Source organism: Acomys russatus, chromosome 11 (assembly GCF_903995435.1).
Source record: "Acomys russatus chromosome 11, mAcoRus1.1, whole genome shotgun sequence".
Taxonomy (NCBI): Eukaryota; Metazoa; Chordata; class Mammalia; order Rodentia; family Muridae; genus Acomys; species Acomys russatus.
The window spans coordinates 40,262,769-40,274,887 of record NC_067147.1 but is presented as its reverse complement, the minus strand read 5'-3'; the positions used below and the strand labels follow the sequence as shown (position 1 = coordinate 40,274,887).

Sequence of the window (12,119 nt, the reverse complement as noted above, 5' to 3'; positions counted from 1 at the left end):
GCTCCCGCATCTCCGTCTCAGTTTCACTTTCCCCCAGGAATGAAATAGCTGATCGACTGTGTGATCATCAATCAATGGGTTTAAGGGCTGGGGTTGCCGTTCAGTTGGTAGCAGGATCACCTGCCCTGTAAGGTGCTGTGGGGATCGCACCCAATCTTTGTTAATACGCACAAAGACCAAGAAGTCAATTCGCTGACACTGGTATCTTTTGTATAAATTTGTAACTCAAAGCCGGCTAATCCTAATCAGTAAGATTAAATGTACTTATTACTAGTAGGTAACGTCAGACACATTGGCCTTGTTTGTGTTTTTTAAATCTTGGATTCCTTTGGGTTTCTCCAATTCCTTCTGTTTCATAGGAGCAATCGCCTTCCAACTTTGGGAAACTATAGCTCTGAGAGTGGTGTCCCCATCTTGGATTCTGATCAATTTACTAGTCTTGCCAGCACTACTGATTTTGGACAAATAATCTCCTTTCTCGGGTGGGTTTAGTTTCTTCTTGGGAGCGTGAGAACCAAAATGAAGCCGTAACTTAACGCCTGCTTAAGAGGCTGGCCTCCGTGAGGCTCGCCCTCCGCCGCAGACCCACCAGACTCTGCAAACCCCAGCGAGCTTCAACGTTAAGGCCAGTCCACCGGTCTAGCGGGAATCCGTTACACGCTAACGCTCCACCCACTACGGGGGGCGGGGCGAAGGGCTGCAGTTTCCGGCGGCGAATGGCTGGACGGCGCGTGGCGCTCCCGCCTGCCCCAGTTCGTGCTTGCACACGAGCCGGTGCGTCGCGCGTCAGCCCCTGTCCCCCCGCCGCCTGTGAGGGGGCTGCTCGAACGCTGCAGGGCATGCTGGGAAGGGAGGTGTTCCAAGCGGGGGAGGAGGACACTTGGAATTCGTGCTGCGCCGGGGCCCGTGCTCTAGAGCAGCCTGTCACTTCAGAGCATGGGCGGGCCCATCGGGTCCTCTCACGCTTTCATTGGCTGAGGGAGGCTGCGGCTCTCTGGAAAGAGTTTTCCTCCCCGAGAATTCGGGCTGCTTTGCTCCGGCCGTGCGGTGCGTGGCCCGGAAGTGACGCACGTCTTTGGCCGCCGGCCGCCCTGCCCCCGCTTCCTTTCACGCTGTCGGTGCCAATAGGTGGTCGTGGCCACCGCACCCGGCGGGAGGTGGCGGCGGCCAGTAATGCCCGGGAAACTCCTCTGGGGAGACATCATGGAGCTCGAGGCACCCTTGGAAGAGTCCGAGAGCCCGAGGAAGGAGAGGCAAAAGGTGCGCTGCGGCTGGGCCGCGCCTCCCTCGGGCTGCGCTGGCCTGGGCGGGGAGGGGAGCGGTCTCTGAAGGGGACGACCTGTCAGGATCCGGCGCGAGCTTCCAAGGGAAGCCTTCCCCTCGCCATGCTCTGCCCTGTGAGGTCTGGGGACGCCATCCCCATCGCCACACTCCCGGACCTGGAGGAGGACGGACCTAGGCTGCGGCTGGGCTTCGTGGCACTTCAGCCCGACGTCTGCCTTTACGCCTGGATCTCTCCAAAGAGATGGGCAGACTTGAGCTCCCGTCGCCGTGGGATCTGCTCATTTACCCTTTCTATGGAGGCGAGGCCCTTCATTTGATTTTCCAGGGCCTTCGAAGAACATAATTAAGAAACATGATGGCTTTGCCTGTGTGTTGCTTCTCTGTCGCGGTGTCGTGTCTGCAGCAGTCTCAGGGAAGGCTATCCTAGGGTAACAATCCTCCATAATTGGGTAATAGAAGCTTAAGGAATAGTGTCACGGCCAGGGTTACCAGGGTTTGGCTGTGATGGACTTCGTGGGGTTGTATTATGATTAGCCTTTACTGTCAGTATTTTCAATCCACAGGTATTTATTGAGGCTAATTTGTTCCAGACTCTTTGCTGAATACCAAGGAGCGTAAACTAATTTATGCAAAATGGTCCCTGCCCACCAGGAGCCTGTAGAGGATATTTTAGAGCCTCTACCCCTACCTCAGTCCGGAAAAAAAAAAAAAAAAAAAAAAAAAAGAAGAAGAAAAAGCAAAAACAAACCAACAAAAATTCTCGAAAAATAGAGTTTTTGTTTTTGTTTTTGACATTGGGTTTCTCTGTGTAGCCTTGCTTGTCCTGGACTCACTTCGCTTTGTAGACCAGGCTGGCCTCGAACTCAGCGATTCGCCAGCCTCTGCCTCCTGAGTGCTGGGATTAAAGGCGTGCGCCACCACGCCAGGCCTAAAATAGATCTTAAGGTGCTAAGAAAATGCATAGGTACATTTTTTACTGGAGACATTTGACCTGGAGTGGGGGGGGGGGAGAGAAGCTGAGGAGGATGAAAAGACTGTGGGGAAAAAGACATTTGATAAGAAATTTATTCTGTAGAGTGCTAGACATCGGGGATATACCCCTAGGACTTACTTATCACCAAGGTAAAGTTTACCTTATAGCTAAACAGCGTGCTCTTCCTCCTCTTGTGTCACCTTCCTAATGAGCATTGGGCTGAGGTCACTGGCATGCCTGACAAATACTCAGCTTTGAGCTATTTCCCAACCCTCATTTTTCTGATTTTGTAGAATATGCTAAATTTTGAATTTACATTTTGACCTTTTTCTTTTAAAGATTTATTTGTTTAGTATACAATGTTTTACCCGTATGTATGCCTGCAGACCAGAGGAGGGCACCAGATCGTGTTATAGATGGTTGTGAGCGACCATGTGGTTGCTGGGAATTGAACTCAGGACCTTTGGAAGAGAAGCCAGTGCTCTTAACCTCTGAACCATCTCTCCAGCCCACATTTTGACACTTCTATTTTTCAGTGCTAGGGTTTTAACTGGACCACAGCCCACATTTTTTGTTTTGTTTTTCGAGACAGGGTTTCCCTGTGCTGGCCTTTGCTGCCCTGGACTGGCTTTGTAGATCAAGTTGGCCTTGAAACTCACTGGGATCTGCCTGTCTCTGCCTCCCGAGTGCTGTGATTAAAAGGCGTGTGCCACCATACCCAGCCACAGCCCACGTTCTTAAGTGTATGACTTGATGACGTTAAGTGTAATAGAATTGATCTGCTGTCATGGCCACCAACCATCTCTAGAACCTTTTCATCTTTCCAAGCTAAAGCTCTTTGCCCCTTGAATATTAACTCCCAAGCCTTTGATTTTTACTACTATAAGCTCCCAGGGTAGATTATACATGTAATCTCCAAGCAATTACTTTAATTTTAGTTTCTCTTGAAACCCTTATTTTTCCTTTCACACCCAAATCCTGCATCTGATAAGGTATGGATAATGCTTTTTTGTTTGTTTGTTTTTGTTTTTTCGAGACAGGGTTTCTCTGTGTGGCCTTGGCTGTCGTAAACTCACTTTGTAGACCAGGCTGGGCTCAAACTCACAGAGATCCACCTGCCTCTGCCTCCTGAGTGCTAGGATTAAAGGTGGGCGCCACCACGCCTGGCAGATAATGCTTTTTTCTAACACACCAGTGTACAGTAGTCTCATTCCCTTCCAAGGTTTTGTTCCACTGTTATCTTTACGATTGGCATTTTTATGTGCTTCCTTGTAAAGTTTACTTTATACAGTTTGAATAGTTCCAAAGATTCTTGAGGAAAGTGACTGTATCTTTGTGTATCCTTACATTTCAGTATATTCTTTTATGTTGGTAGCTTTCACGTTGTAAATTCTCCAGAAATATGAAATATGATACTTGTTGATTGTCCTTTATGAAAGAGAACTAGAAACTTGGAATTGGACTAGAATACCAACTTGCAGGAGTAGAACATAGGCTAAGTCTGGCATTGAGATGAAGATAATTCTAGTTTGGATATGTTGAGATAGGGAATTCATGTTCTTAGAAAATGAAGGAAAGAGAACAGAGTCTGGAAGTGTGTGTTGAAGGCAAAGACTTGTACTTCCAAGTAAGGCTGTTCAGGACACACCAAGAAGGCTGAGCGATAAGAAGACACACAGAGTGATGGACACAGAGATAGTCAGGACCTGAGCCCCAGTAGAGAGGAATGTTCATTTTTAACACTTTAGGATGTTGCAGGGTTTAGAGTTAGGTGTGTCATGTTGACTTGCTCCATCTTCTCCCTAAAGTACAGGGCCCTGGAGCAGCCCAAACCCCGTTGCTGACTATATAAATAATTGTTTTTCTATAGGACTTGCTGGTATATGGATCTATGGACTAGTACAATTAATTAAAAATGAAATAATGTAGAACATTTTTAAGATATTTTCACATATTACTCAGTTTTCTCAACTATTCTATGAATGAGAAAATTTTATGCTAAAGCACTTCAAAAATTGTATCAGTATGGTGAAAGTTCAGCGCATGTAGTTTTTAGTATAATGAATTACTGCTATCTAATCAATTAGATTAGTGATTTATTTATTTGACCAAGTGATTCTGAAGGACTAAATTTCCAAATCATTTTCTTGTGGTCTGTAAATATTAAAAAAAGAACTTGCCTCCAGTTTAGTATTTAAAAAAAAAAAAAAAAAAACTAAATATACATTTTTAAAAGTGTGTATGGGAGCCGGGTGTGGTGGCGCGCACGCCTTTAATCCCAGCACTCGGGAGGCAGAGGCGGGCGGATCGCTGTGAGTTCGAGGCCAGCCTGGTCTACAAAGTGAGTCCAGGACAGCCAAGGCTAACACAGAGAGACCCTGTCTGGGAAAAAAAAAGAAGTGTGTATGGGTATTTTGCCTGTCTGTATGTTTGTGTACCGTGTGTGCTTGTCCTCCGAGGCCACAAGAAGCTGTTAGAGGGTATAGAGCTGCCATGTGGGTGCTGGGAATTGAACCTGAGTACTTTGGAAGAGGAGACAGTGCTCTTAGCCACTGAGCAATCTTTCCAGTCTTAGTTTTACATCTTAAATTGAAGTTACAGAATAGTGCCTTGGTGTTTGGCTTTTTGTTGTTGTTGTGTTAAAGAGTGTTATAGTCCTTCATGCAAGTGTAACAATTAGTTTTATATAAATTACATAGTTTTGTTTTTCTTTAATCAATTGTCAGAGTTCAGAGAAAGCTACATCTACTAGTACATGCCTGTAATCCATGCACTTGGAGGTGGAAGCGGGAAGGTCAGGTGTTAAAGGCTACTCTGAGCTACATGAGACCCTGTCTCGAAACAACAATGAATTCAGTGAGGACGTGTGATAAGCAAGGAATGTAGACTTCAGACCAGGCAGGGCTACATCCCATTCGTCCCACTTCCACCAGCAGAATATCCTCTAGAACCTTGGCGAGTACTTGACCTTTTAATGATGTTTCTTCATTTTAAAGTGACAAAGATAATACAGGTTCACCATCCCTTATCCAAAATCATTGGCGCTAGATGTGTTTTAAAATTCTTATAAGCTGGAAATCGTTAGAAGGGTTGGGAACCTGCAGCCTTATATTAAATATGGATAGTCACACTAAATGGGATAAGGCAGTGAGTAGCTTCACCTTCATTGTAGTTAAATTTTGCCATCGAGTGAACTCAGATCAGATAAGGTTTTGTCTCCATATAAGTTACAAAAACACTTTCGGTTTTCAGAGCTTTATGGATTTCGGAATTTCGGATAAGGGATTATGGACCTGTACTTCCCTGATAGGGTTGTTATGAAGATTTAAACAAGATAAGCCGAAAACATTACACAATGATGGGTAGGTACTCAATACATTTTTTTTCCTTTTGAAGATGTTAGAAGTTTTGTGTTTTAATTTAGAATTTTGAGACTTCATTCTTTTCCTGAGGATGAACTATTTAAGTTTCCTAAAAGTCTTAGGATGGGCATTAGAATTGTAGAGATGAGGTCTTGAAAAGGCAAGAGATGGCATGATAAGTAGAAGCAAGTAAGATGCAGACCCCGGCATTACTAAGCAGCGTGGATTTCTTCCAGGTAGGGTTGAGTGTAATTGTAGGCTGAGCTTAGCAGGCTGGGAGTCGTGCTTGAGCTGCTTTAGAGTCCTAAAAGGAAAGCTCGTCATTGTTTGTTTCCTTGTCTACAGAGTGATAGAAGGAAGTCAAGGCACCATTCTGAATCAGATGAGAAAACAGAAACAAGAGAAAATGGTGCTACAGATGACCTGGATGCTCCCAAGCCCAAAAAAGCTAAAATGAGAGAGAAGCTAAATGGAGACACTGAAGAAGGGCGCAGCAGATTTCCACATGAATTCTCCCCGTCTCAGAAGTCAAGACGGAAAGACCTGCCAAATGGAGATGTTGATGAGTATGAAAAAAGGTCAAAGCGAGTGTCATCCTTAGAAAATTCTCATAAGTCAAGTGATAAAGTGGAGGAGGTACACAATATTATATTGCGTATGGTGTTGTCTTTGAAATGTAGGCCAGCCTGATGTTTTAGGTTCATTAGAATTATTATATACTATTTCCTGCTTATTGTCTAGGTTTCTTTCTTTTGTTTTTTGTTTGTTTGTTTTCTTGTTTGTTTTTCCAAGACAGGGTTTGTCTGTGTAGCCTTGGCTGTTCTGGACTCGCTTTGTAGACCAGGCTGGCCTCAAACTCACAGTGATATACCTGCCTCTGCCTCCGTAGTGCTGAGATTAAAGGTGTGCGCCACCACGCCCGGCTTTCTTTCTTTTTTTTTAACATTTATTATTTATTTTGTGTGTGAAGGTCAGAGTGTAACTTGTAGGAGTCACTTGTCCTTCTGCCATGTGGGTCCCAGGGATCAAGCTCAGGTTGTTAAGCTTGGGCAAGCAGGAGCCTTTGACCACTGAACCCACTTGCTGCTTCTCCACCTCCTTTATTTTTCCCTTCTTGAGACAGAACTCTGGGTATTAAATTTTGGGAAGTATAGAAGACATGCTTAGTATAGACTCTATTCCAAGACCTGCTGTAGTTGTGTGTATTCATTTGTTTGAGGTGGGGTCTCATTATAGTAGCCCAGGCTAGTCTCTGACTTCCCAGGTAGCTGAAGGTGGCTTTGGAGTTTTTTATTCTCTTGGCTCTATCTTCCATGAGAATTTTTTTGGGGGGGGGGTGCATTTCAAAGAGACAGGGTTTCTTTGTGTAGCCTTGGCTGTCTTAGACTCATTTTGTACATCAAGCTGGCCTTGAACTCAAAGCAATCCACCCGCCTCTGCTTCCCTGAGTGCTGGCTGGCGTGCGCCATCGTGCTCAGCTGTGTTGGATTTATATCTACTGTACCTCTTAGAATAGTTATTTTGTTTTAGTTGAATGTATATTTAAGTATACTTGTGCATTTCTGATGCCTACTGAAGCCAGAAGAGGATGTGATCCCCTGGAACTGGGTGTGACCTGCCATATGGGTGCTGGGAACCCAACCTATGCCCCCTGAGTGCTGGTACTAAAGGCATGCACCACTGTGCTTGGCCTCTTTATTTAATAATAACTTATAAACCTCAAATCTGATGAAAGCTAATAATTTAAGCCTTCATTATTTCTTTCAGCTGTACTAGGGATCAAACCTTGGGATAGGCCCCAAGATCCTTAGAGGATTGTAGAGAGAGATATTGCATCTTTGTATTGATATCCTTTGTTTTTCTGTTTGTAAATTTACTTGCCAAGAAGCACATATACTAGCTGAGTTTAGTAGAGTGAATAGTGAAAAGTATAGTGAGTTTAGTGAGTGTATAGATTGTTCCTGGGTTTGTTGGAATTTGCTTAAGGCAATATATAATAGACTAAACTGTTGGTTATTGTGTGTGTTTGTGTGAGCCTATGCCACATGGGTGTGGGAACCCAGGGGAGCCAGAAGAGGGTGTTGGATACTTATAGTAATAGTTATTGGTGAGCCACCTTACATGGGAACTAGAAACTAAACTCAAATCCTCTGCAAGGGCAGAATTAGTTTTTAATGTTGAGCTGTATTTGGTTATTTTGTTCTGAACATAATAGATTTCAGGAATTACATAAGGGTATAGATTATGCTGTGTACAAAGCTACATGAATTAAGTATAATCTAATGGTGGGCAGTTAGTTAAATAAAATATATAGTCTATGCAGTAGAACACAGCTATCCCAAGAGTGTGCAAGAGGGGTTAGAAAGACACTTTGTGTTTTGCTAAGCAAAATTATAAAACAGTTTATGTAATATTTTTCAAATTTTCAGTTGGGTGCAGTTATGCACACTTGTAATCCCAGCACAGGGGGAGACAGAGGCCGCTGTGGATCTCAATGAGTTCAAGGCCACCTGGTGTACAAAGGAGTCCAGGACAGCCAAGCATACATAGAGAGAAAGCCTCTCAACAACAACAACAAAACATACTTTGCAAATTTTCAAAAAGACTTTCTTTGTGTGAGACAGGGTTTTTCTGTGTAGCCTTGGCTGTTGGGACTCATTTTGCAGACCAGGCTGACCTCGAACTCACAGAAATTCACCTGCCTCTGCCTCCCAAGTGCTGAGATTAAAGTCGTGCACCACTGTGCCTAACAAAAGACATTTTTACAAGTGTATCTATGAGTGTTTTGCCTGCATGTATGTGGACAAATATGTGCCTTGAGGCTGATGAGTCCAGAAGAGGACCCTAGTCCCAGCTTGTTTTGTCTTACTACTTAGAGCACACTTTATTAGTTTCTTAGTCACATTCATGTAGATATTATATTTTTTATTTGTTTGACTTTTTTTTTTTTTCAAATTTCAGAACAGCCAGGGCTACATAGTGAAATTCTGTATACATGCATGAGTATATGTATGTGAAAAATAAATAAGCTTGTCATTTATAGAAATGTTTAGCCATGTACAACTGTAATCAGTGATTTAGAGGTAGAGGCAGTCAGAATTAAGGACAATCCTTTGCTGTATAGCATGTTTGACTAGCCCCAGCTACATGAGACACTGTCTGAGAAGCTTCCTCTTTGCCTCTCAAAATGTGTAAAAGATAATACAAACTATATTATTTAGAATTTTGGTTTCATCTTGACAGACTCTAACTTGTGAACAAAAGGAAGGAGCCTTCTCCAATTTCTCCATTTCTGAGGAGACCATAAAGCTTCTGAAAGGTACTGTGCTTTTCATGTCGTTGAAAATCTGTTGCTGCTGATCTTAGACAACCCTGATGCCTTTCTGACCAAAGAAGAATATGAAAGCTAAATAGCCCCCTCTTTTTAATTGCAGTTATTTCTACATCATTCTTTTCTTTATTCTGACTTGTTTTAACTGTAAGAGTTAAATGTGTTTTGTCAAATCAGACCAATTTTATCTAATTCCTGTTTGGGGTAGGAATAACTGTAAATATAACTAGGTAGTGTGTCTGTAGGAGGTCGTGGAGGAATAAGGATTGTCTTTTTCAAATGAATTTATTTTTTCCTAATGCTAGTCACAAAATTTAATGAAATCTCATTTTACAGGTCGAGGGGTAACATATCTCTTTCCTATTCAAGTTAAAACCTTTGGTCCTGTATATGAAGGAAAAGATTTAATTGCTCAAGCCCGGACAGGAACAGGAAAGACATTCTCTTTTGCCATACCCTTGATTGAAAGGCTCCAAAGAAATCAAGAAACAATTAAAAAAAGCCGCTCACCAAAGGTAACGGTTATTAAGGGAGTTAAAGCGCTTAACATTAATGAAAAGGGACAGAGGAAAAATGGTAGTCTTCTGGTTTCGCTTTTTGTTTTTTGTTTTTTTTTCTTGGTGCTGGGATCAAACCCAGGGCCTTGTGCATGCTAAGCTCATGCCCTCTCACTGAGTTGTACCCCAAACTCTGAGAGCAGTATACTAGTCTGCAAGTCAGGAATACCCCTCCCCTCATAGAGTCATTACCCCTTTTTTAATAAGTTAAATTTTGATTCTTAGAGTAAAAATTTTGTTGTTTTCACATAGGAAAAGTTTAAGGAGAGCTAAAGTAGATTAGTTAATAAGCACAAATGTAATATCTCTAGATGTATAGGTATCTTCTATAACTTTGTATTATGAAGTCAGTTTACCTTATAGAAATATTTATATTTAGTATTTTTAGTGAACTTTCTCTTTATTTCTGACCTTTGCTTTTAAATAATGAATTTTCTAATGAGGTATTCACTTGGCAATTCAGTAAATGTTCAGTATTATTTCACAGGTTGACTTTTTACGGAGACTATTACAGCAGTGATATTGCTGTTACTGAGTACTAGACATATATCTTATTTTATAAATAGTGAAAAATCAATTAACAGATGGAACTAGTAAAATTCTAGTCTAAAATTTGACATTTTTAGAACCTGTGCACTTTAAGGTTTGTAACAGTGAAGAAGAAAAGTCATCATAATGATTTCAACAGGTATGTTTGTGCTTTTAAATGCGCCCAATGTCACATTATAAAAGCAAATCCACATGTATGTGAGGAGAATGACGTCAAATGATTTAGGGTCTCATTTCATGTTGGCTGTATTAAGTAAATTGCTTTTCTTTCTTGAAATTTGCAGGTAATGCAATAATTTTTACACAGTTGCAAGTAATGCAGAGAGGAAATATTTGGACCCCAGCTTAGTCTGTTAGAAGACTGTTTCTGAGGTCACAGTTCCACTACTTCTAGTTATTGGTCCTTACAGCTTCACTGTGACTCAAGTTCCATGTCTGTAAAATTGGATATTAGTGACACCATTGTTTCTTCATGACAAAATTCACTAATTTACACAAAGCACAAGCACCTAGTGTATGGACCATCTTTACTTTGACAGATATTTTGAGTATTTGTTCTGTGCCAGCTGCTTCTTAACATGCAGAGGGTGCAGCAGCTCACCTGACATAGCCTTCTGCATCTGAGTAGATGAGCTGGACAGTCAATGGACATCGTCTTGTCTCTCTGTCTATAGATACATAACTGTATTTTAGGGGAGTAATATAAATGTGAAGAGGGGGGAATAGAGAGGGGCAAGAAGTCACAGAAAAAGGCTTGGGAACCTCATGAAGGTAGTGCTCTTATTTATTTTTTTATTTGTTTATTGAGATAGCGTCTTATGTAGCAGGCTGGCCTTAAGGTCACTATATAGTTAAGGACAATCCTTTTGCCTCCACCTCCCAAATGCTAGGATTGTAAGGATACATTACCACTCTTACTTCTATGCAAGGCTAAGAGGAGTGGACACTAGGCTTTGTGCATGCTAAGCAAACACTCTGCCAACTGAACTATCCTCAACTCAGGACGGTAACTATTGAAGTCTGATAGAGTATGCTATAGTAAATGTGAGCTGTTTATTGTTGATATTTGTGTTGTCTGCCCGCACATCCTGGGGCTGGGCATGAAACCCGGTTTATGTATGCTAGATGATTGTTTTGCTGCTAACAGTACACCCAGCTCTGTCTTTAAGTGCTTAAGTTAATGTTGAGATTCTTATTTGAAGTACATCTTTATAGAAATGTCCTTCAGGTTAAATTTTTAGAAAAGATGTATCTTTGTTTTTTTAAAAAATTTCTTGCTTAGGTACTTGTTTTGGCTCCAACAAGGGAACTGGCAAATCAAGTAGCCAAAGATTTCAAAGATATAACTAGAAAACTCACTGTGGCGTGTTTTTATGGTGGAACATCATATCAAAGCCAGAGTGAGTAAATATTTACAATAGTTCACAGTTGTATTGATTAATTTTAAATCTATGTGAAAGTATACATTTGATCTTAACATATTCCTGGCATTTCTCTCCTCACAGTTAATCAAATTCGGAACGGTATTGACATCCTTGTTGGGACTCCAGGGCGGATCAAAGACCATCTGCAGAGCGGCCGTTTGGATCTCTCAAAGCTGCGCCATGTTGTGCTTGATGAAGTAGATCAAATGTTAGATTTAGGTTTTGCTGAACAAGTTGAAGATATTATTCATGAATCCTACAAAACTGGTATGTCCTAGTTGAAATAAGTATATTAATTAGCAGCTGTTTTTTGATATAAGCTTGTGAATTTGTGTCATAAATTGTGTCTATTACTTTATCTCCTGATACTCTAACAAAATTAAAGTTTTTTGGAATCCTCTCCCTGAAAAAGCAAGTACAGAACTATACTTTGAATCTTCTCCTGATTATTCTGTAATCATTCTACGTAGATGTACTAACTCATTTTTATCTATTTCTTTCTTAAACTCTTTGCTTTTCTTTCTAGTTAAGTTTTCTTTTCATTTTATTTGAAAGTTTAATAGTTGCATTGACGCTTGTATGTTAAAAACTTGCCCCAAGCTTATAGTTTTTCATTTTTTGGTTTTGTTTTGAAGTTTG

At 41.5% G+C, this 12,119-nt stretch overlaps 1 protein-coding gene across 4 annotated transcripts in view; it reads left to right on the top strand.

Annotated features, from left to right (window-relative positions):
* Nucleotides 1–921: 921 nt before the first annotated feature.
* The window catches only part of Ddx50 (DExD-box helicase 50), a 31,265-nt gene continuing 20,067 nt past the window's right edge, over nt 922–12,119 (top strand). Inside the window, exons 1-7 of one of the 4 annotated variants that reach the window (XM_051153134.1) lie at nt 1,099–1,260; nt 5,510–5,619; nt 5,965–6,255; nt 8,863–8,938; nt 9,287–9,465; nt 11,339–11,456; nt 11,562–11,747. In XM_051153134.1, coding sequence (XP_051009091.1) covers nt 6,073–6,255; nt 8,863–8,938; nt 9,287–9,465; nt 11,339–11,456; nt 11,562–11,747 — 742 coding nt within the window. In that variant the 5' untranslated portion in view covers nt 1,099–1,260; nt 5,510–5,619; nt 5,965–6,072. The other 3 variants (XM_051153135.1, XM_051153133.1, XM_051153136.1) reach the window with 3 other exon arrangements.